Source organism: Lissotriton vulgaris, chromosome 1_1 (genome assembly GCF_964263255.1).
Source record: "Lissotriton vulgaris chromosome 1_1, aLisVul1.2, whole genome shotgun sequence".
Taxonomy (NCBI): domain Eukaryota; kingdom Metazoa; phylum Chordata; class Amphibia; order Caudata; family Salamandridae; genus Lissotriton; species Lissotriton vulgaris.
Window position 1 is genome coordinate 1074655936 of NC_141685.1, and position 26080 is coordinate 1074682015.

Below are 26080 nucleotides of genomic sequence, written 5' to 3' on the forward strand. Positions count from 1 at the left end.
ACCTGAATACCCGGTCACACAGGCGTTAGTGGGGTTGGAGCGAGAGAGTCCGGAAATCTACTGTAGTAATCATGGAGCATGTACCTAAGGTCGGTGACCAGGGAGGATGGCACCAACATGGTATCTCTTCGTACCTCCCTTTGCTTCTCGTAAGCCTCATAGATAATGCTCCTGAAATTCAGCCTTCATTTTCTTGGATCAGCCTTTAATGCGGTAGAGCCCTCTTTTTTATGTTTCTTCTCAGCGGAAGATGGCCCCGGATTTCTTCAACATCAGATCCAGAATCAGATCTGGATTTTTCTTCTGCAGCCTTAACAACAATCTAGTTTCCCTGTCTTTTCGAGTTTTGGCTGAAAAGGTTCTGCAGTGTTTACAGTCCTTAGCAGGATGCTTGTGATAAAGGCAATAGAGACAGTACTTTGGGGGGTGGGTCTTGTTGGAAGTCTTACCTTCCAACAAGATCTGCTGGGTCTAAAAAGCCTTTTCTTAGATCCTCTGACATTTTGGAAGCAAAGTAGAAAGAAAACCAATACCTTGAGGTGAATTCAGCAGGGTCAAAATTCCCTCACTGACAAACTGAGCAGAGCTCAGGGAGAATCCCTTATACTCGACGTGCGGTTAGAAATCAAAGATATGGTGGCTATGCTGGGGAGTTGAGGTTCCAGGGCTCTTCTTTGATTAGTTAAAGTTCAGACCTACATAAAGATGCTGATGGCTGTTAAAGTTTTCCTTTCCTTTTGATGGTTTCTAATGTACTTTTATTGTACTGGTTTTCTAACTACCACAAGACCCCCCCATGCCGACAGAGAAGATTCAAGCATGTGAATCTATAAAAGATTCACTACAGGAGACAACGCGCCAGAACAATGTCAAAAGCAAGTCTCTCTTCAGTAGGTGTGAAGTGATAAGCTGTATGTCTTTGTTTCCCCTCCATTGCATTCAGTTGAGAGGCTCCAGATAGCTTCCAGCAAGGATACTCAAACAAAATGAGGCCGGATGGCCCCCTTAACTTCGGACTTTGTCTTGGGCCAGCAGGAATTTATAATAAGAAAGCCCCCTCCCTGTTTGTATGTTGCTGCTCAGGAATGAAAGCAGACAACATGCAGGCACTGCTGAAAGTGAAAGCGACCCAGTGCCCGAAACCTACACCGGGATGAATTCAGCATATTTTGGTAGGGTCCAACTTCTTGGAAAGGTGGACGGCATTTACAGTCTGGAAATAGAGGGTGAACGCAGTCTACCCGTATGTATCCCCAACGTGTGCCCTGCGGTCTTGGCTTCTTCTGCCTAGAAAGACAAAGGCTACAACTACACCTCAGGGAGAAGCTTACAGGCATCACGAACAAAGGGGTTGAGAAACTAATAGGGAAAAAGACCAAGACCTTTAAACAAACAATAGTAATAAGGAAAATGAACCAAGGACAAAAATAAAGTGCTAGAAGTAACGTGCTGAAAAAATGTTTTCACAATTAATTTTTTTAAACTGCACAGACGGAGTCTAAATAAAAACTGAACAGAAAACGTTGGTTGGTTGACTGGGGTGAAGTCCAAGATTCAGCACAGCCACCATCCCCTGGCTTCTAAGTTCTTTTAGAAGTGCAATCTGGTACAGTTGCAAGGAGGACGTACACAGGAATGGAGAGATTGGGCCGTATGAAAAAGAAAAATGTTACAGCATTTAGGATAGCGACCTGGATTTAGTTTAAAAACTATGAACATGCTGAGAATGCCTGTCTTTTTTTTAAAAGCATATGAAGCATCCTTACCTTTCTAAAATGTGGAGGCCCATAGACTGTTTGGATTAGGCACAGATTTTTTCACAACTCACAAGTATGGACCTTTTGGGGTCAAATAAAATTCACAGACGCCAGCCTTATCGACAATCTATACACTTTATTTGGAGATTCCGGTTTTGTTTTCATTTCTGGAATAACATCACAGACAAAAAATAGAAGCGACTCTCTGAGCTCATGAACGTTATGCACATAAAATGCAGAAAAACACGGGTACAAAACTAGTTGCATCTGTCACTGTTCATTATCATACAATATTTCAAATGTTTATATACAAGGATTCTAAGTAAGAAATCCTAAGACGAGATGAGGGGAAGAGAAAGAGGCTGTGCTAAATTGACAGGTGGGATGACAAGTTTTTTCTGCACACCCCCTTTCTGGGGGCATTGCTGGGACAAGTTGAGATGTGTGCTGTAAATTCAAAATCACTACATTGAATTTTCAAGATGTTGAAGCTCTGTGTCTTAACTTATATCTTGTCCTGCACCACCCATGGCCATTGGGAGGGTAAGGACGTAAGCTATGCTGCATGATGACCTATAATGATGCCAACTTCATTATTGGCTTTTAAAGCTGTGTCACAACAAAAATAAAATATTAGCCCCTGATCCCAAAAAGGATTAAGACGGTCAGAGACTCCTCCCAAAACACTTCTTTCTCTCTCATGTTCATTATGTTGGGGGTTTGGGGATGGCTATAAAATGCCACATACAATGTTTGGAGGCAGGGAAGTAAGTGGTGGTGGTGCAGGTGGTGGAGGGAATTGAGCAGGAAAGCAAGGCCCTAAGCAAAATAGTGCCGTTAGTGCAGTGCCTGAAGAACCCAACTGCACAAATGTTTGCAGTTGGCTTCAAGTGAGCTCCTAATGCTCACAATCTGTTGCCCCTATTTTAAAGGCTATGGTCCTCTTGGTCAAATGGACCACAGAGGATCAACGTGCATCCAGTATGTAGTGTATCTGGAAATATAGAGTAAACTGATAGGAAGAACTAGGGGTAGGGAAAATAACTGAAACATAGCACCTACTGCAGAGTTGGCATGTGGAATTGGAAACAAAGTGTGAACTGAGACTAGACATCTGGCTTCGACTGGAAGCTGGCACCAGAGCAGGGCAAGGACAAATGGAGAGTGGCAGAGCAGAAATCATACACTTGGAGCAGGAGTTGAGATGGTACTATCACTTGTGGGAGGTTCAGTGCTTGGTCTAGACAACTTTCATGAAGCTGAGGGTGCACCAGGCCAACACCAATATCCGGTGGCAGACATGCAAGTGACCATTCCTTTTAAAGGTCTAGCATTTGCCAGATCCAACAAAAATCATTAATGATCCTTGACGCTAGCTCTAAGTGTTTGAATGCTTCACAGATAGACAAGCCTGCATTCTATTGTTAAAAAAATATATATACTTTTACTGGCTTTGTAGCTGGATCTCAACAAGTCACTTGACACGACCTCAAGATTCCAGAAGACAACATTATGAGATGTACTATCTAGCTGTCCCATTTAGAGAGAGGACCTACTTTCCTTTTTAGGAGGCTGTAGTCTTGCAAGCCGATCCGCAGAAGTAGTACTGAACTTTTGTTCTGCAATATGCATATTTCATAAATATTAATTCTTGCACATAGTTGCATGTACTACCATACCACTCAGTACTTGCAAACAAAATTTCGAGAAAACCAAGCTGGAATATTCTGGGCACAACACTACATGGCAGGAGAGTGCACGGCATGTGAATAGGAAATCAACAGCTAGTAGACGGGAAGATTACTTCGAAATGTTCAGTCAAGCTGAGAAGTTTGCTTTAGATTTAAAATTCGGGCAGGAGTTCCTTATGAAGATATGTAGGCACTTCTGTGTCGTTGTTGTTCAGAGGTGGGTCTTCCAACTTTGTAAGAATATGGGGCTTAGAAATTATGCTGAGGTGTTTACGTTACTTAAATATGAAACTCTTCCAGTATTTGCAGTGGTCACCTCAAAATTTTTACACGCAATGTGGTGCATACGTAGAAGCAACCTTAAGGGGAATGAGTTGGCTAGTAACTAGATGTTACCACCTGGTTTATAAACATATCTGTTTTTTATAGCTTTCTAGAGAATTGTCTCAAATATTTTAGCTTGGTAGTCATGTTAATGTTTTGCTTCAAAATTATTTTTTATGAAAACAACCCGTTTTTGTTATTAAAAGGTCTAGAAAATTCTCTAGAATGTGATTTGGAACTACATGTATGTTGAACTATGAGGGGTTGGAAAGATCTATACAGATAGTTAGTATTATAATTTGAACTCGCTTTGTTATAAACCTCTCAACTAGAGATGATTGTAATGCTTAAATACGAATCACTGCCTGTGTCCTAACATACATTTTAATTTTTTTTTAATTGTACACGCGCTCTGCTTTTATGGCTTCTATAGCCGAAATAAAGTTTCTATTGACTTGACTTGCTAAATTACTTGAATCTGAACTTTAGCCAGGATAGATGGTCCCAGCAAATCTGGGTCACCCTACACCTATAATATGTGTATCCTGTGTCTGGAAAATATCCCAACTGCACAAATGAGAGTTGGTTTTAACTCATTACTTTATTACCTACTTCCTGAACTTCCTTTTCATTTTAACTGGCAACCATAAGCTTCATATCAGAGGGACTGCATTTACCCCCACATGATACGACACATTTAGCCTACTGTTTGAAAATGTAATTATTATTCAAACTATAAGCAGTGCAGTTGAGCATCTGAAGTGGCTCTGAACAAACATGTAAGCACTACAACAAAAAGTGAAATTAATCTTGCTCTGCTCCTGGCACTTTTCAGAGCAAAGAGGGACATTTTCTTTGCAGTGTTGGATGATCTGAAGAATCATGTGGAGGAGTGGGGATTGAAAAGCATAAGGAAAGGTCCCTGAAAGTTCCATGAAGTTGTGTTTGTAAAAGATTTTGACAATCTTATTAGAAGCTTATCTTAAGGAAAATATGAGCTCCTCTACATTTAATGGGAAGCCTATCTTAAGGACAATATGAGCTTTTCTACAGAAGCTTTCACCTTTACAGTACTCTAAGAGAATCTGTGTGCTCTCCAAAAAGGAGAGAGAGAGAGAGAGAGGCACTGGTTATTAAATTAGATCCTATCTGCCAAAATAGCATCCCCTTGAACAAGCAGTTCAGATTCCACCACCCTACTACCACTACTACTTGTGGCAGCTCCACATGATAAAGAGTCACCAGTAACTCAAATCCAATGATCGTCAACATTTCTGCAATTAATGCACACAATTCAGCAATGCACAAGGTGCTGGTTGTGTACAGAGCTCAGTAGTATACACGCCTAACATACTGACACATCTGTCAGAAGACTAGCCAACAGCCGAATTAAAGGCTTAATCTTGAAGAATGGCACTTCTTTTTTCATGGATGGATAAACGACTGCAGTTTCCAAAAAAATCATTTTGGTGTGCAGGCAAACAACAGCAAGGGTTTTCTGTTAATATACTGAAGGCTTGGAAGTGATGTTGAAGTACCCAGAAGTCCATGTAAAGTTATAAGCAAGCATCCTCCCTTAAAAACTGGGCAGCAACTAAGGCAGTTGGTAAAAGCTTTCAGTGCTCTTATGCTACTTAAAGGCAAAATCTTGAATAGGAAATGCACTTCTCCCACACGTCCAAGCCATTCTTAGGAACAAAGTAATAAAGTATAAATGGTAAATCTGTGGAGTATATTGGTGCTTAATAATGTTTCTTTGGTACCCAACTCAATGATGCTCATTTTATTATTCGTTCTACAAATGGTATCAAAGATCTTCCCAAAAAAACAGTCCGATCTTGATCCCCATCGGCTATTTTTAATGACTGATCAAAGTTTTGCAACAGAGTGGTAAGAAAAAAATAAAAACGTTAACAGTTAGTTTGGTTCTTAAGCTTGTCCCTATTATAGATTACATGCTGTGTACTTTCTGCGTTGTGGTTGGGCTCAGAATAGAATTTTGTTTTCTGAAAGTTTAAAATGTTTGCATAGCACAAGGAAGTGCCTTGCATAATTCATGAGATGTTGATATGAAGAAGCTAACAGAACAGTATTGTCTTGTTCCCGGCGAGGGAGGTACCCTTTTTAGATTCCAAAGATGTGAACACTTTGTGTGTCTGTGAAATCTTTACTCACTAACACATAAGATTAAAGGAAGAATGGGAATGTGGGTGAACTCGAATAAAGCAGATGCAAATCTGTGAAAAATCATTGGACCAGAAGAATAAATAGTTAAATGTAATCATGATTTTCCATCATGGGTATCATTAAATCCATTAAAAAAAGAAATCAGAAGGCTGGATTCAAAAGTATGTTGCTGAGAAAGCCAGTAATTTGCTCACATAGAGCTGCTTTTATGTTTGAACCCCTTCTGACACTCCCAGCAACTACTGGCATATGCCTTTCATTTTCCACTACAAAACTGCATTTATTAATAACCACTGGCAGAAGTAAATATTTCAACTGTTTTCAGATTGCAAATCTAACTGGAAAAGTTTTGTGAACTTTCACAAACTGCTTTTGTATTTCCTCAACAAAGCCCACAACTCGCTCTTAGTCTGTCGAAAATAATTTCTCACTTAAAATTCCACCATACCAGTTGAATTTTAAGGACAGAAATTCCACCGTGGGGAATCTGTTTATTAGAAACAGGCTTTTGCCTTTGTAATTTAATTGACTTTGCTATTTGTACTCCCATGTTGCATCCAAGGCTGCTAGTAATTGTGAATCAGGCATTGAATTTAACGATCAATGTCTGGGATTTCAGAATCCCCAACAGTGGCAGGATATTTTGTGTCTACGGATAGTCTAACTTCATTAAAATAAATGAAGGCCTCATGACTGCCAAAATGACAATACAATGCTGTGATGACTTTTCTAACCATTAGAGGAAAACCAGTTTGAGCTGGACAAAGCTAACTATTCATTTCAGAGCATGTGGTGAACTGAGTAAACATGGACGACAACTCCAGAAGAAATGCCTCATATCAAGAAACTCTCCTTATGGTAAAGGCACACCCCCAATCACTCTTTATACAAGCGATTGTATAACAAAAATTAAAAGAACTTTAGTCTACTCCAGGGCCCAGAAAAACAACTACAATTAAATAATTGCTGGAGGTGCCTGGATGAAAAGGGGCCATAAAAACTGCCTCACTAGGTGAGGTGGTTTTGGGAAGCTCTTATCTAGCAAATTTTACATTACAAGGAGCTCTTTTAAGACCACAAAAAAAATAACCAGAAAGAACAGAGGATGGCAGGGGATGGGTTGATCATTGCAGTTACCAACATTTTCAAAACCGTCAGTAATTTTACTACAAGACCCCGTAACTCTCACGTCTGCCAAAACCGGACTCATTCAGAGGTAATGGTCTATCAAGAAAGAAACAACTTACTTACACTTTAACTACACTTCTCCAAGCATTGGTATTTTTCATATTGACTTTCTCAGAGGTAATGGTCTATCAGGAAAAAGAAACAACTTACTTACTACAGTTCTGCAAACACTGGCATGTTTCATAGATTTGCATGCTGAATTTTATTTCCTGTTGTTGAGCTGGAGTCCCAACGTGGTTTGCAACAGTAGTAAAAACCACTAAACGAGGGACAGTGTATTTGGTACTACACAGGCTTCATCAAAAAGCATCTGACCTTCAGTTAATGAGGAGAATGTGCTCTGTACTTCAATGCCCCTGGAGACCACTGTACCTCAGATTTCAAATCACAGGTGTGTAATGAGAAATACTAGGTGGGCTTCTAACTGGATAGGAGAGAGGACTGCACATGACGATGTAAGATACCAACACTGTAGCTATGGGTAAGTAACGCGTTTCTTCACCCTTATCTGATCATTTACAGAGTTGCATGCTTGAATCATAACAGCTAACTACATACGCATCCTTACTAATCCTAAATAAACCAAGGTAGGAAAATAGTCTCCTCTTACGGTATTTGGCTGCAACGGACTGTCTATCCTACTGCCAATTGTCTCTCAACATCCATTTCTAAACAGTAGTGCCTTGTGAATATATGAAGACTGTTCGATCTGGCCATCCATCAAACAACCTACAGTGGAACAATCACATCAATCGCCACTGGCCATGCCAACCTCTTGTTGCATGACCTTTCACTTAGGCTTGTAGATGGCTGTAGTGTTGCAAAAGATGACAGCAGCTGCTATCTTGCAATCCAGAATGATGCTGCAGCCTTCTAATGGGTGGCCCAAAGTCACACCCACCTGGTATTTCAGCCTCAATGCCTTACTTCTTTTAATGTAAAATGTAATGCTTCTGTGATGAATGAGGTGATCTTACCACTATGCTTTTAGGTTTCTGAAAGCAAGACCTAGGGACCACTGTTTTTTTTAAGTGAAAATCCTCTGGAAAATTGCATTGGTTTGTAGAGTCTCTGTCCTAAAACTTCAGAATATGTTCTTGGGTGGTAAAGTTCTTCAACTCTCTCACCGTTCTAGCTGAGGTGGTTCCTCAAACAGCAGCGTTCCCATCCAAGAATTACATTTGAGATCTCCTCTGTCAGACCAACTGAGTCAGGCTTTCGTAAGTTAAAATGGAACTGTATAGCAAACGTATGCACGTGGATACTTGCACGCCAGCGGGAAGGCCCTAAACAAGCCTCTTAATAGGTCTTAGAATATGCTTTCTTTGAACAGACGTTGTGCCAATGGAGTGCCATAATCTAGATATTCTCAACAGATGAACTCTCACTGAGAGTGGAATTAGCCTTTATTGGTACAGATAAAGATAGCTTTAGCAGGTAGCATAGTTTATTGCGTGACTGACTATATTAAGGCCTATATGCAGGCTTTGCATGGAGCAGCACACAGAACAATTTATTTGGCCTTATGATGTATTCACTATGGATGGTGCTCTTGCCGGAGTGAGAATATGTCGAAATTCACCAAAATGTGTAGGAGTGGAAATCCGAAGTATTGAAAAGCCAGGCCGTTAAGCTCAGAGATTCTGAGTCGGAAGGGATGGTGGGGGATTAGAGTTGTGCTCCCAGCTGGATGTGGGTTTCTTCTGACAGGGGCAACTGATCTCCAAACCAGTGATGTCCAAGTAACAGGATGACAAGTATGATACAGAGCCGTTTTCCTTTCGATCTGGATGGTGGTGTGCAGGGTGAGGGGAAATGCATGAAAAATGTGCACAAATGTCCCACACCAATTTCTCAAAAATGCATTTAAGCTCAACACCAGGTACCAATACCTACAGGCATAGGACCAGTATTTCCTGTCGATCTGGGTGGCAAAGGGATCCAGTTGTAATTTACCCCAGGTTTCCAGTTGCATCTCCTCTCACTTTTCTGTGAACACCATGAGCCTTTTAGCCCCCTTTCTCCAGGCGTGTGGTTCTGCTGAATATCCAGTTCCGGGGGAGCGGATACTCATCTGAGAAAATAAAAAGACTTCATCCCTCCCGGTTTGTGGAAGAACACATAGTTGTTGTTGAGATGACAAAGGCCAAAATGTCTTCTGGTGTTAACCGATTTTTTAAAATGTATTTCCTTATTTGGTCGAAGCAGTTGTAACGTTGCATCTCCGACTCCCTCTCCACCAGTAAGTGTAACCTGCCAAGTCTAACAGGAGGAGAGTTAGTTGGAGAAGACGTTGCATTGCTGAAGCAGAGGTAAAGTAGTCCTCCCATCTTCTGGTGCACCTTCTAGCAATCTTCTTCAACCTCAGCTTCATCATGTTGTGTAGTGTCAGACTCCCCTTGATAGGGATGGTGATGATTGATTAAACAATAGAACCGGATGTTACGGAGGAGATGGGAAGGTTGGTGGCTGCAGTGGAGCTGGCTAGAGGTGGTGTGCGTCATATTTTCAAGTATATGGTGAAGTGCCTCAAGGAAGCTGAGAACACGCTGTTTGATATAAGAGTGATTGTGAACATCTGCTTAAAGGCAGTCTAAGTACACCTTCTGTGGTCAACTGGTATGTTGTTGAAGGAGACAACAAGAGGACCACATTGACGAGGTAGTAACAGGAAGACTGTCTATTGACAGTGGCAAAGGTACCAATGAAGCGGCAGTAACTGAGAGGCTAAGTGTTGCAGTTAGTAAGGAAAGAGCCACTGACAGGTCTGTGATGCGGAAAGTGTAATCTTCTTTGAGAGCTTTCCAAACTTACAGAACGTTGACAAAATTGCAGGCAGTGTCTACCCAAAGAAGGGCTGCGCTAATAACTTACTAGTAGATAACGTGGTTGTCAATGTCCATTTATTTGAGTATTCAGCAGCCCTTTCTCTAGACTCGGAGAACAACCAGTTCGGTTTATATGCCTTGTTGAAGACTGGTTTTCTAATAGAGGTCCTCAGATTAAGATGCTTTCAGAAGCTAAACGTTACAGAAGTGTCTAAATTAGAGCATTTGTGTGCTTTTTTGAGAGAATGGGGAAGGACTCATCAACCCATCCCCAGAAGACAGACATCTTTAAATTAAGCTTTGGTCAGGAAATGACACCACTCTCCTTGTTTTCAAGGGTCACAGTGGAACTCTGCAGCATATTTTGCAATGCCTATCCCTGTAGTTAGGGTACAGGCAGTAGACTCATGCAGGTCAATTGTACAGAATTTCTTCTGCCCACAGGTAGCATGGGCCGTAGTAGAGCCTTCTCTAAGGGATTCAGCCATACTGATAAACGGGTTGCCCTAGCCTTAGCAAACAAACACAACTCGTCAGATGTAGAGTTCTAGAGCAATGGGCGAGGTGGCCACAAGAAATTCAAATCAAAAACAAACTAAAATCCAATTAGCTTTAAGTTAGGAGCACAGCTATAAAGGGTCTCCCTTCACACAACAGATACAGCAGAAATCTATGCTACTGTGACCTATAGGGGAGACAGGAGTTCAGAGCACGGTCACTTAATCCGCTACAGATCTGATGTTTTACAATCAGTGAAAGTGATGCTAAATACACTGTTTTACAGCCTTTCAGGGCATGTTAATACAATGTAAGAATGTAATGAGGGAAGGAAAGGAAGAAGCCCATACCCTACATAGCTGGATGAGGAATACCAGTACATACTGGGCATTTAACTGCAACCACATATGGCATCCCTTTGAAAGCTCCACAAAGTCTCCCTGTTATTTCACCGAACCTGAGTTTTGGCTAAGAAAATTGTAACGACTAGGATCAAATCCACCTTCTCCCAAGCTAATGATTTCCTCCCACAGAACACATATTTAGCAAAATGGACATCCGACTACTTCTGGCCTGAGCTCACAATCTTTTTTCAAGTTTAAGCAATGGGCTAGTTTGATTACTCACATGTTCTGGATTAAGATCCACACACCGTCACACCTTTGGCCATATGTCTTAGGGCGTACTCACATGGCAAAAAGGAAAATAGTGTATGCCACACAAAAATATCACTAAAGGCTGTATGGGCCCAGCTAAGGTGCACAAAAATGGATGGCAGCAAAAGGACCTCCCTGCCTCCCCGACACGGAGGACTGCCATTCTTAACTAATGCCTCTTGTAGTGTTACATCTTGGCTACAAAAATACAATTCTTGTTCCCAAAAGCCAAAAAATAAAATCTACCAGTGTGTGGAGAAGGAAGCTCGTCTAAACTGATAGATGCTGAGGGGCGCTCCCAGCCCCCCAAGCAGCACGCACTCAGTGTAGCTTCTGCCCTTCAGATAGTGTGTGCCCGATAGGGGATCTGATATGACATTGGCTTCAAACCCCACCAATAAATATGTTTTTTTAGTTTTGAATTGCACAGCGATGGAGCCCCCGGCCCGGACCACATGCCCCAGGTCAGAACTCATCGTCCGAGCTGAGCAGCAGCGTCTTCTCAGTGTCATGAGTGCTGGAGCAGCTTTGGGACCGGGAGATTACATGGCCATGTTCCAGTGTGGCCTGCTGTGTGTACTGTTGGTAGGCTGGAGAGAAATTGTGAATTGCGTCCTGCACAATGTCATGGGGGTTCATGGTCTCCTTCAGACTGCTTGAGATGCTCTTCATGGGGGCAGCACGTCCTGTGGAGAAGAGATGTAGGGATATGAGACTCGGTATGCAGAGCAAACAGAGGGCATTCACAAACACTGACATGGAAGCAGCCACAAAGTGTAAAGGCAAAAAAAATACACCTACTGCGAAGTTGGAATATAGCATCATAGAGTAGTGTACATTTAGCTTTAGCATAGCAAATCTGAAAGCATTAAATTATCTAACCAGAGCAGCTTTTGAAACTGAGTTATCTATGTGTGGCTGTGCAAACCGACTAACAGTTGCTTGGTTATCCTAATGACCTGAGAATGGTCAACATAGTACATAAATACGTAAGGGAAAGTTAAGTTACTTGTAATCCAAGTTTTGCATCACAGGTACCTTTAGTAAACATATGAATTTGCAGAGCATAGGATCGTGGAAAAGAGATGCAGTCGTCACTGTGTAGTTCTAATTAGGCCAGAGTTTCCATAAGAAGAGTATTTTTTGTTTCCCTCTTAACCCCTTCCATGCTCATGACGAGCTCAGCTCGTCATGAGGTAGCCTGGAGCTGTGCTCATGACGAGCTGAGCTCGTCATGACACCAGCAAAATGGCAATTCCCAGCACAGGAGGGGAATTGCCTTAGCAGCCATAGTGTTAATAACAGTGGTGCCAACTGATAAATCTAATAAACTTGAAATGTGATAAATCTACACAAACTTTCCCCCCCAGTTGTTTTTTTAATTATGCACTTTGGCTCATTCAGGCTAACCCAACAGGAAGGGGGTAATGAAAAAGACAAGAAAAGAAAAGGCGGGGGGCCAAGTGCTCTTCGCATGTTAATTCCCATAGCTAACTTTCCAATACAGAAAAAATGGCTTAACGGAATTACACCAAATTTGGCAAACATAACTTTACTCAGAAAGCGTGCTTTTTGTGAATTAGTGTATATATATTCCGCTTTTTGAGAAATAGTGTTTAAGAGGGACTCAGGTTGAGCACGAAGGGGTTAAAAAGTAAGGTATGTCTGAATCGAAGTCCAGATATGCTCCGATTGACCGACTTAAAGGGGACTAACCAATCCTGATTGGTTATGGTAGCCATTAAAGGGTTCATATATTTTTGAAAAACAAGGGAAACCCAGCGGGTAGCCAAGAACCATGGCTATAACTAAGTTATGGAAACAAGGGTTCCTAGCTTATTTAGAATAATCACAATACAGTATAGAACACAATGGACTACTATACGTTAAATTCTCCTTGCCCAGCCGGACAAGGAATTTATTTACCAACAAATGTCAAATTTAATCACAATATTTTTCAGACAAGTAGTATGACACAAGCCTGTGCCGTACTTTGAGAGAAAGAAGATAGAAAAGAGTGAAAGGGGTGTTTTCAGGCAAGAAAAAGAGCAAGTCAGGGCACTTATAAATGATAAGAAATAGTGACAGTGTCGCCTGGAGTGAAACAAACAATATCACATTTAAAATACTACATGTATGTACACTCATGGGTGTCGACGTTTCGATCCCTTTGCTCAATTAGTTAATTGGGATCATCATCAGGACTTTAAAATTAGAATTGCCTGAATGTAACAAAGCCTGTTGAAAAAGTAGGGAAAATAAACAGAAAGAACATTTTTAAAAAAAAAACAATTATTGAGGAGGGCGGTCATCGCATGCCTTACATCTTTATCACTATATATCCGGAATCGCAGTGTGTGACAGGTGTTGGGTGATAGTGCCAACTTACGAAGTACATCGCCAAGTTGCAATTATACATAAACAATGAGCCTCGGAATCGCAGTGACTCTTGTGCCAAAAGACTAAGGATTGTGCAGAGCGAGTGAATTGACTGGATTGTGCAAGCCGTGTGTTTGGTGAATGGAGGAAGCCCTGGACTCAGTGAGCTGGTGTTTGAGCCGAGCCTTATGCATCTATATTTTGACTCTTGTGGGGCTAGAAGGTCATCATTGGACGTACCTCTAGATGCGAGGTATTGGGTAAAGGCGTCAAGTCTTCTTCGAACAGCCGAGGATGACGTCCCGTAAATGCCAGGAGTAAAGCACCGGTCCTGCTTGTTTAGTTTACATATGTCCCGTAGCGGCTTTTCGCCGAGCTGTGGGAACAATTGCACTTTAGTACATGTGATACGGGAGGGGCCAGGAAAGGGGTGATTTAAATAAATTGCATACCCATTATGAGCTCGGTTTTCATTCTTGTTAGGTTCCAAGAGGATTTTTAAGGGAAATGGTTCTTGTTCTTTCAGCGCCGACTGGTTGTGCGGGCTGAAATTAATTAATCACTTACAGGTTATCAGACCGTTTTAGGGATCGGTTCGGGGGACCTAGATACAACACATATTAAGGAGGCATACCTTAAATAATAGTACTGAGTAGTTCACTTGGGGCTCGATGGCAGTAGTAACTGATAATCAGTTGTCCACTCTTTGTTCGATCAATGTCGCAATGGTAGGCTGAAAATAAAGGTATACTTTATTTGGCGTCTGATCTCTGAAACATGGTCAGAATCAGACTCTCTGTCCGGTCGGGCGCATAGGGGAAAGAACCACTTACCGAGTCAGATTGGAGCTCGCGTCTGGCCGGGATACTCCGTCTCGATGCCGGTTCCTAGTGGGAATCATGGGAGTGCTAATCATAGTTTGGCAGTCCGGTCACGTGATGGTGAGTCCGTGCGCCATCTTTGAACGGTGTCCCAGTCTTTGATAGCCTCAATAATGGCAGGGGCTCATGGACGCATTTGTGGGCGCCATCTTGCGATGCCTTGAAGTTCATTGGTAACATGTTACAAAAGTGTTCCTAACGGGTTCTGCACCGTATATTTTAACTAGCAATGTAACATATGAGCAACCATAACTTCTGACTGCATGAAGGGAGGGGGGTCCCAGCATTTAATTATTTTAACAAGGGTTAAGTTTGGGCGGCGCAGCCATGAGTGCCATCATTAGAAGTATCGTTAGTGAGTCACTGTAAAGGACCTTCTTACTGAATTTTAGGACATGCCTCCAGATGATAGCGTGTCACTTGGCGAGATGCAAGGGTAGTTTAAACAGGGTATCGCTTGGCAAGATACATGAATTAACTAAACAGGGGGAGGGGAGTGCATGTATACCAATAACGTTATTGTGGGTGAAACAATTGTGACACATATTATTATTCATTAATATCATAGCTCCAGATTGTTGAGACCCATAACTCTTTCTGCTTGACAGATATTAAGTTTCAGATCACGTCTGTGGTATTGTTCTTTCACAAAAGTGTGGTCCAGTCCTCACTCCGGTTCAGTCCCGTGTGGATGGTATTGAATTGTATGATTGATTTCAGTTCCTCACGATTCAGGATTTGTTGCAGATTACCACCTCTTGGCGGTAGTTTCACAGATTTCAAGACTGTCCATTTCAAGTCATCTGCCGTGTGTTTCAGGGATGCAAAATGTTCCACTAGCGGGGCATTGGGAGTCCCACATCTTATGCGGCTCCGGTGTTGGCTTATACGTGTCTTCACCTTTTGTGTGGTTTGCCCCACATACATTTTCGGGCATGGGCATAAGACCGCATAAATTACATTACAACTATTGCAGTTTGTTAAAACTTTCATCTCAGTTGTGACACTATTGTGACTGAAAGTGCGCCCCTCCAGTGTCAAATCACACACAATACATTGCCCATCTTTTACATGTCCTGTTACAGGTGGTAAGCCCCAATTACATTCAATTGTATTATTTGGAGGCGGTGCAGGTAAGGCCGCCCGGACAAGATGGTCTTTTATATTTTTGCTTTTTTTGAACGCAAACAATGGCTTTTCCAAATTTAGTTGACCTGCATTCAAAATTGGCCAACGCTGCAGGATTGTTTTGCGAATTTTGTTCGAGACTGGAGAAAAAGTGGTGACACACGCAATTCTCTCAGGCCTCTCCCTACTTTTTGGTTCAAGTAAGACCTCTCAGGGACAGGACCATGCTCTTTTAGAGGCATTCCTGACTAATCTCTTTGGGTATCCACGTGCTTTGAGTTTTGATTACAAAATATCTGCCTTTCTGAAATAGTCAGGTTTTGATGAACAATTACGCCTAATGCGGAGGAATTGTGAGTAGGGAAGTGAATCTTTGAGGGCTTTTGGGTGGTTACTATCATACCTAAGCAAAGTATTGCGTTCGGTTGGTTTCCTGTACAATCGGGTCAGCAATTTGCCCTCCTCATGATAAATTGTTAAATCCAGAAAAGGGATCTCTGTTTTATGATGGGAGAGAGTAAACTGCAGGTCATCACAGTTCTTGTTTAACCAGTGTAAGAAAGATTCTAAAGTCTTCTCATCCAGGTTCTTTCTGTTTATTTTCCCTACTTTTTCAACAGGCTTTGTTACATTCAGGCAATTCTAATTTTAAAGTCCTGATGATGATCCCAATTAACTAATTGAGCAAAGGGATCGAAACGTCAACACCCATGAGTGGACATACATGTAGTATTTTAAATGTGATATTGTTTGTTTCACTCCAGGCGACACTGTCACTATTTCTTATCATTTATAAGTGCCCTGACTTGCTCTTTTTCTTGCCTGAAAACACCCCTTTCACTCTTTTCTATCTTCTTTCTCTCAAAGTACGGCACAGGCTTGTGTCATACTACTTGTCTGAAAAATTTTGTGATTAAATTTGACATTTGTTGGTAAATAAATTCCTTGTCCGGCTGGGCAAGGAGAATTTAACGTATAGTAGTCCATTGTGTTCTATACTGTATTGTGATTATTCTAATTAAAGGATTCATAGGCATTGTCCCTGCGCCCTTTAAATAAATAAATATATTAGGGTGAGCACACCCTGACCCCGCTTTCGAGGTGTGTGTGTGAGAGGGGTAGGTCCCGAAAGGCACCTCCCTAATTTGCTGACCATAACATGTTTTGGCAGCTATTACAAGACTCTGGGGCATGAACCTCACATAAATACATTGTACTGAATGTTAGGCTTTGAGGATCACATAAAGGACGATAACAGATTTTAGTCATAATATCAATTATGTGCTGGTATACTCATTTAAGGACTTCTGGTGAGTGCTCAGGGGATTTAACCCTGTGAAAAATGATGACCCCTCAATCATTACAGTTGTCTAGGGAGAAGGGAAGGTTATCATAACTCACTTGGGACATCGCCCCTCGCGAGTCAGGACCCCCACACATTCAACTATGGTAACAAATCAGTCAATAAATGGTTAATTAAAAATCACAATAGTACCTAAGCAACACAGTAATCACTACAGTCTGTGGACCAATTTCACACAAGGAAGTCCTGCAGGACCGAACGTGTCCATCCCTACGAACCTGACTGTCCAGGCAGTAGTGTTTAGTAAATGTGTGCAGGGAAGCCCATATTATTGCCTGACAGATGTGCTGGACAGGAACACCGCGAGCTAATGAAGTGGCTGCACCTTTAGCTCTTGTGGAGTGAGCATGCAAACCCTTAGGGGGTTGTTTTTTAACCATTGTATAGCAGATTTTAATACAGTGCACAATCCACTGGGAGATGGTCTCCCTCTCTACAGCTCATCCTTCCTTTGCTTCGACATAATCCACGAAGAGTTGGTCATTGTGGGAGTGCGGGTCTAATATACAGGCGAGGAGGCTGGATGAGTTTGCGAACAGGCAAAGTTTTATTTTGAACAAGAGTAGGGTCAGGTAACACAGATGTCCGGGCGTCACAATAGTCCTCTTCCGGTGAGTCTTCTTCTTTATATAAGGGGGCAGAGGGCGATGATTCAGGCTCCTTGTCTTCGGAGTCGAAGGGTGTTCCCCGGAAGCCCATAAAAGAGGAAAGAGAAGGAGCCGTCAGAACACTAGTTACCTTTATCAAGGGAGTTTTTAACGCGTCACCGCACCTCGGTTGTGTTCAGAACTAGGCAAATTTGGGCGTGAAGTCAGTGATTATGCCAAAGTAAGGAACCAGTGAGGGTAAGGAATCATAGGAGGGGACAGGAGTCAAGGAATAATCAGGAATCCAGTGAGGAGCCCACGTCTTAAAGAAATGCCTTCAAACTATTAAAGATAAGTTTGGGTCAACGCAGTATTTAGTGCACATGAGATTAATAACCAGGTCACAACTATCACGGGTCAGGTTTAGGCTTACAGCGGAGGTAGTATTCAACAGCACATGCTGTCACTTACTTTACACTCCTCCCGCCACCCTCCGGTACCTTCCCGCCACCATCCAGTTCCTTTCCCCCACCCTCCAGTCCTCGTGGTAACCCCTCACTCACCGGCCCCTGCCGCAAACTCTCCTGAGTCCGCGGCCGCTCTTCAGCGTCCTCCGGTGGGATCCACCACTCCTCTTTCCAGGGCTTGGCCGATTCTTCGTCCTGGGTCTCTTTGCTCCTGGGCTTCTCCACACTGTATCTTCCGCACGGTTTCTCTTCCTTCGCAGCTCCTCCCGACGTCTTCTCCCGCTCTCCTGCTTCGTCTGGATGCCCGCCCCTGTCCTCGCAGTTCGCCAATTTCATTGGTCTCCTTTGACCACTTCCGGGGTTGCCGCCGTCCTCTTCCGGGTTCGGCCTCCCAGCTCTCTGTAGGGAGAGGAAAAGACGACATGGATCCGGATTGGGAGTTTCCTTGTCTGTATCGGGAGTCCGCTCATGAGGGGTTTCGGCTCATGGGACCGCATCGGTGAGTACTTCCTCACATCCCCTTTCCCTTGCTGTCCTTCTACTCGGGGTTGGATCCTGGGGAAATCTAGAGAAAAAGTCCACGTTTCCTTGTTCACTTCCTTTCCTATGTTTGGTACGAAATCGGTATGGTTGTAGTGAAAGGAACCACCTGAGTACTCTCTCGTTGTGGCCCTTATTCCTAGCTAACCATTCTAGAGGGGCATGATCTGTATACAAGGTGAACTCCCTGCCTTCAAGATAGTATCTTAAGGTTTCTATTGCCCATTTGATGGCTAATGCTTTTCTATAGTGGCATACTTCTCACGGGGAAACAATTTACGACTGATATATAATATGGGTTTCTCTCCCTGAGAAGTTTCTTGTGATAATACCGCCCCTAAATCCTGATCTGAAGCATCAGTTTGCAGGACAAAAGGAAGGGAGTAGTCAGGACTGGTTAACACGGAGTCAGATGTCAGGGAGTGTTTCCGGGTTTCGAATGCTTGTACTATCTCTAAGGAGGGGTATTGTAGCAGCTCTTCTGTCTTGCAGTTTTTTTGGGGTAAGTCTGTTAAAGGGGCAGCCGTCTGGGAAAACTGGGGAATGAATCTCCTGTAATATCCAAGTAAACCCAGAAAGGCTCGATAGTCCTTTTTAGTACGGGGTAAAGGAATCTGTGATATGGCTGTCAACTTGGAAGCCTGTGGTCTGATTACTCCATCCCCCAACAAATAGCCCAAGTACTTAACAGTTTGAGCGGCTAGATGGCTTTTCGCAGGATTAATCCTTAAGCCGTATTGTCCTAGAGCTTGTACTACATTGGAAAGATGACAGATGTTGTTCCCAGGTCTCGCTATATATGACTATGTCGTCAATATAAGCACCACCATATGTCGCATGGGGCCGTAAGATGATATTCATAGCTCTCTGGAAAGTTGCTGGAGCTCCATGCAAGCCAAAGGGTAAAACCTTAAACTGGTATAGCCCATCAGGAGTGGAAAACGCAGTTTTTTCTCTATCTTCGGGTCTTAGGGGAATTTGCCAGTATCCCTTACACAAATCGAGTGAACTGATATATTTGGCTTGTCCTATTCTTTCCACCATTTCATCAACCCGTGGAAGGGGGTAGGTGTCGAACTCTGATATCTTATTGACTTCCCTGAAGTCGATGCAAAAACGCACCGACCCGTCTGGTTTGGGAACCAAGAGTATTGTCGAATTTCACTCGCTTATAGAGGGCTCTATAATGTCCACCTGCAACATTTTTTGGACTTCTTCCCGTATGGTTTGCCTCCGGGCTTCGGGAATGCGATAAGGTCGAAGTCTCACCTTCTTCCCAGGAGCAGTCTTTATCGCATGTTCCATAAACGTGGTTCTACCAGGTTTGGAGGAAAAGGTATTTTGTATAGGTCTCAAAACCTGTGATAGGCATTCTCGCAGAGCTTCAGGCAACTCAGGGTCTACACACTGATCAAATGGGGTTGACTCACTTTGGGCCATGTTTACATTGGTCGGAACAGGGCCTTCCCATTTCTTCTTCTTTTTTTTTTAATTTTTGAAAACCTTTATTGTGCATCGAATCAGAACAAATACGGGCCTACAACCTACCGGCCGGCCACGGAAACAGTTAAGCACCAATGCAGCGTTACGGCGACACAGTATTACCCCTCATTTTGAGCAAGCATTAAAAAGTTACACTTTAATTACCATATTACCATGTCCCAGAATCAGTGAAGGTTAATTTTAAAAGGTTTTGTTGCAGCCATTAAGATCAGGTCATGTTACTCCGTACTTATACAAATGAGAAAGAAGAAACGAGGTCCATGTAGGTGGGACACGACAAGATTCACCCTTACCGATCAGTACAATTCGCAACATGCAGGTCCCAACCAGAGGATGGCCACAAATTATTCACACCACGAGAAAATAGGCGCAACATCCCATCCACAACCGCGCTACCACCCATCCCCCAGTATGCCTAACACGGGCCAAAAGAGGAAGAAGAAATAATAAAAGAGCAAAAGAAGGCGCCATAGAAAAAAACACAAACTAAAATTTACCCCCCCACCCTACACACATGCAGAGGCTACGGCCTACCCCCCCCCCCCCCCGAGCAGAGTGTTTGTCTCCCCATAAACCCGAAATACAGCAAGAGAAGAGAAAAAATGAGAAAGAAAACAAGAAAAGGAAAAAGGAAAAGGAAGAAAGAATACAGTTCACATAAGACCGGAGGAGGGCCAGACAAGTATATCCAACACTATTAGCATATATTACTCAGGCCGCCCTTACCCCGACCCCAAAGACCAGTACAATACCAATATTCAATATCCCCGGCAGTCCGTCAGCAGCCCAGCAATACAAGAGAGACAGTCCTGATTCAGGAGGGGACACCCTCAACCCTGTCCCCTACGGTGCGGTGTAACGACACAGTCCAGCTGCACGATAGACATCTTGGAAGGAGGGACTGAACAAAGAGACCACAGCTGAATGAGAGGACGGCCACCGAAGTCCAGCCAGGACGTAACCATGTGGTCCGCAATCATAGAAGACGATCCATAGCACGACAGAGGTCCACCAAAGGCAGCTAGTCCACACGGTAATGGCCGCTTCAGGATGAGAAACGGAGGTCCGCCAGTAGTCCACGAAGAAGTCACCAGGCGTGGTGTCCCGCGGCGTCTCCCAAGCCAGATCGTCACCCCAGAAAGTTTGTGTCCCTTTGAGGGTGCTTCTGCCAGTACCTCAGCAATGACGGGGTCTCGCGACCTCAGCGGTTCAATGGCGACCAGGGCGAATGAACCATAGGAATCAGCTACAGGGTGTGGCGCAGTGTCCCGCTCGCGGTCAGACTGGGGGGTAGCAAGCAGAGTAGCCTCCAGCCGAGCCCCCAATTCTCCAGCAGCAATACACATGGCAGACCTGAGGTCATCTAGGGCTCTCAATATGTCACCAAGTTGCAATGGCGCCTCAGAGGACAAGGACGCAGCTCCTTCCTGCACTTGGGTATGGCCGACGAGGGGCTGTCCCGGTATCCGATCGTTATCACCCTCAGCAATCCTTCGAGCACCCTGCCGAGTCGAGGCACGATGGAAACAGTCTGGGAGCACAGGGGCAGTGTTTTCCATCCCGGCGCGGTTGTGAAGTGGCTCGGGCAGACGCCCGCGTCCGCACCGGCAGCCCTGGGTCCACGCTGGTAGGAAAGAAGATGGCGCTCGCAGCGGCGCTAGAGGAAACAATGTTGCGTAGGAGCTGTCCCGGGGCTGGAGAGTGGATACAATGCGTCTCCGGTAGCGGCGGTGCCCAGAATCCAGAAGCAGCGGAGCCAAATGCAGCGATTTAGTTGCAGCCGACGGAGTACAGCAGCCGGCTCTGTCCAACCTGTAATGGCCGCCGTCTTTGTATGCAGGGCCGGTCTCTTCCGCGGAACAAAGACTCGGGCTGAGCTGATCGGCGTCTGGTGAAGGTGAGGGCGTTCCGGGGCTTCTACTGCCGGGATCGAGGAAAAAAAGCACATCGGCATGACCGGGTTCGCCTCCCGGTTCCGCTGGTGTAGCGCAATGCTAGGATAGAAAGCAGGATGATGCGGAAACCGGGAGAGTGGCAAAAGGGTCAGCGGAGCCGAGGAGTCAGGCGGCCATCGTGGTTGCGAGCCCGGGCCTTCCCATTTCTTAAGTAAGTTAACATGATATAGCTGGGATGTATGCTTAACTGGATCTAACTCAAGTCGATAGGTCACAGGAGTAACCTGGTCAAGTATAGTATATGGGCCTTGCCACTGTCCTAACAACTTATGATCTGAGGAGGACATCATAAGTAGTACTGAATGTTCTACCTTGAAAGACCTTTCTTTTGTCCCTTTATCGTACTGTTTCTTTTGAGCTTCTTGTGCTTCTTCTAAGTTGTTTTTGACAATGGTCCTGATTTGACCTAGGTGTGTACGCAGATTCGACACATATTCAGTAATGGGTTTAGAGTCATGGGGTTCAGTCTCCCATCTTGCTTGTGCCATTTCTAACAAAGTACGCGGTTTATGACCGTACAACAACTCAAACGGAGAATACCCCTTGCTTTTCTGTTCCTTGCACCTGATGGCGAATAGAGCCAGTGATAGCATGTCTTCCCACTTTCTGGACTCCAAAGCCAGGAGTTTTTTCAGTGTGATTTTTATGGTGGTGTTGTACCGCTCGACTAATCCATCCGTTTGTGGATGATAAGCCGAGGTACGGATTTGTTTAACTCCTAACTGAGTACAGACCGGTTTCATTAAACGAGACACAAAGGTTGTCCCTTGGTCAGACAAGATTTCTTTCGGAAAACCTACTCTAGAAAAGACCATGATCATGGCTTTAGCGATGTTAGACGCATCCGGTCTTCGTATGGGTATGGCCTCTGGAAACCTCGCGGCGTAATCTACCATTACGAGTACATATCGACAGCGACTACGCGAGGGTAATAGAGGCCCTATTATGTCCATCCCTTCTCTCTGGAAAGGTTGGTCAATGATTGGAAATGGTCGAAGAGGAACTCGTGGTGGATGGTATCTGCTATTCCGCTGATAAACGGGACTCTCCCTACAATACCTCTTAACCTGTTGGTATATACCAGGCCAATAGAAGAGTTCTAAGATCTGTTTCTCAGTTTTACCAGCCCCGAAATGACCCCCAAGCAGATGGCTGTGGGCTAAATACAATACTTTCTCTCTGAAGGGACCTGGAACCAATAGTTGGGCTTTTTGGTTAGGATTTCCCTTCCGGTATAACAAACCGTTCCTCGTAAAAAAATAAGGACCTACATGCTGGCGGTCTTCGTCTTGTAATGCATGACTCCATGCTTCCTGTAGTACAGGATCTTCATGATCTTCAGCTGCATGAAAGCTTCTGTCAGCCTCCCATGGATTCTCGTCTTGAAACACCGGCAATACACTTTGAGTCCGGTTCTTCTCTGCTCTTCTTTGTCATTTGCTTTTTTGTGCTTTGGCAGTTGGCCATTCTTTTCCCTCTTCCTGGGCAAACGGAGCATTGGCCCACCATTCGTCCGCTTGGTCAGGTTTGTCCTTTATTAGCTGTGATAACTTGGGATAGTCATTCCCAAGAATAGCCTGTTCCGGTAACCTTGGTATCAGACCAACAGTCAGGGTGGTGCCGGTATAGCCGGCATGTTGTATCTTTACTTGAGCGGTAGGATAGGGTTTAGTGTCCCCGTGAACACATCTTATAGCGACTGCTCCATCAATGGGACCAATATTAGGGCCTAGGTCCTGTGGACGTACCACACTATGTAGACATCCTGTGTCGGCCAGGGCAGTCACTGGCTGTCCATTCACTGATACAGTGCAATGATAGGGTGGTTGTTTTCTTTCTGATGAGGAACAGTAATAATTCCGAGCTACTCCGATTTCCATGGGCTCTTCTTTCTCTCTTTGTGGACAGAACCTTGCTATGTGTCCTATACCTCCACATTGGAAACACTGAGGTCCCATCGGGGCTCTAAAGATGGGAGTACCTGGCACAATGGATATTGGCTCTGGTTTCTTAACCACTGGGGGTCGAGGAGGGCGATGAGGCACCTGGCCTCTTGCTCTTCCAGCAAAGTCCTCTTTACCTCTCTGTAGGTCCTGTGCTCTGCTATACGCACTAGCTATCTCCAGCGCTGTCTCCATTGTAAGGTTGGCTTGTTGGCGTACCCACTTTTGAATAGGGGGATGTAAGGAGGTCAGGTATTGCTCCAAATAGATTTTGGCCATAATCCCGTCTTTATCGGTTGTGGCTGGTCTTAACCATCGATCTGCCATATCCTTAACCCGGAAATACAAAGCTCTGGGTGTCTCTTGTGGTCCCTCTTTCATTTGTCGATATGATTCATCATCAACCCCTAGGCGTTCCATAATACATCTCTTAATGTCAGGATAGGTAACTCCTGCTTGTACTGTCGCCGCTTGGTATGCTGCCTGTAAATCTCCAGATAATAGAGGACCTAAGTATTGCCCCCATTTGTCGGCGGGTCATGAGGCTGCCGCGGCCATCCGTTCAAAATTGTTGAAGAAATAATCTGGATCTTCCCCACTCACATATCTCTGTAACACCACTGAGGGTAGGGTTGTGGGGCCTCTCTGCTGTCCTAAAGCCTCTGTCAATTTATTCATGGCGGCATCATGGGTTTGTCCTTGTCCGGAAAGTACTTGTTGTAGTTTGCCTCGGTCTTCTTCCACTACGGTCAGGAAACGCTCCATAACTTTCCCCAGATGTTCTTGGTTTTCCGCCATTTTAGCTAGAGCGGCCTCCATAGCGCCTTTAGACCCCACTTCTGACACCACTTGTGGGAGTGCGGGTCTAATATACAGGCGAGGAGGCTGGATGAGTTTGCGAACAGGAAAAGTTTTATTTTGAACAAGAGTAGGGTCAGGTAACACAGATGTCAGGGCGTCACAATAGTCCTCTTCAGGTGAGTCTTCTTCTTTATATAAGGGGGCAGAGAGCGATGATTCAGGCTCCTCGTCTTCGGAGTCGAAGGGTGTTCCCCGGAGGCTCATAAAAGAGGAAAGAGAAGGAGCCGTCAGAACACTAGTTACCTTTATCAAGGGAGTTTTTAACCCGTCACCGCACCTCGGTTGTGCTGGAGAATGGAGTCCGGATTCTGCTGGAGACCGGAGTCCGGATTCTGCTGGAGACCGGAGTCCGGATTCTGCTGGAGACCAGAGTCTTCAGGTCTGCACTTCTCCCAGATGGCTGCCGCATCCCAGGAGTGATGCATCAGTCACTACTGTCAAATCTAGTTGGGGAAGGGAGAGAGTTCGACCCAATTGCAGTTTGTAAGCCACCACTGCAGGCCCTTCACAGTTCTCTCTGAGATCTGGACCATGTTGGAGAGATTCCCCATATGCAGCGTCCACTGGAACATCAGGTCCCACTGCAGAGCCTGCATATGCAAATGGGCATGTGTCACACGCATGATGCAGGAGGCTTAGCCGCCTTAGAGTCAGTGTTACAGAAATCCAGAATAGAGGCTGAAACCTCGGACTCATAGCCTGAATGAGGATAGATCTGAAACTCTACAGTGTCCAGAATATCTCCAATGAAAGGGAGTGTCTGGGAGAGAGTCAGGTGTAACTTCTGCCCGTTGATAGTGAACCCCAGAGAACGCAGTCTGGAGGTGGGAGATGACAGCCTGGGACAAGCCCGCCTTCAACATCCAGTCGTTGAGAGCTGGAAAGACTGGCACCCCTGATCTCCGCAGATGAGCTACAACCTCTGTCATCACCTTGGTGTACACCTGAGGGGCACTGGTGAGGCCAAAAGGGATCACAGCAAACTGAAAGTGCTCGTGGCCCACCTTGAACCGCAGGCAACGCCTGTGGGCAGGCAGGACAGGAATGTGGCAATACGCATCCTGCAAGTACAACATTACCATCCAGTCTCTCAGATCCGGGGCAGACAGGACTTGAGAAATAGTGAGCATCTTGAAGAAGGGCAGGTATCAAAAAGAGAAGGCATTTTGAGGAGAAAATGCCAAAAAAACTGTCAATAAAAGACAGATTCTTACTTGACAAGATGTAAAACATCGAAGTAAAGCAAAACAGTTGTGAAAAATGAAGTGAATTTCTGACAGAAATCAGAAATGAGTGGAGCTGTGTTACCAGGATCCTTCCTGAAGGAGCCGGAAAGAACAACTG

The 26080-nt window shown here is 44.3% G+C and overlaps 1 protein-coding gene across 4 annotated transcripts in view; it reads right to left on the reverse strand.

Moving 5' to 3' along the window:
* Window positions 1–1873: 1873 nt before the first annotated feature.
* The window catches only part of TMEM184B (transmembrane protein 184B), a 376027-nt gene continuing 351820 nt past the window's right edge, over window positions 1874–26080 (reverse strand). For 2 of the 4 annotated variants that reach the window (XM_086963308.1, XM_086963312.1), the window contains exon 9: window positions 1874–11815. In XM_086963308.1, coding sequence (XP_086819434.1) covers window positions 11595–11815 — 221 coding nt within the window. In that variant the 3' untranslated portion in view covers window positions 1874–11594. The remainder of the gene's footprint in view (window positions 11816–26080) is intronic. The other 2 variants (XM_086963295.1, XM_086963301.1) reach the window with 1 other exon arrangement.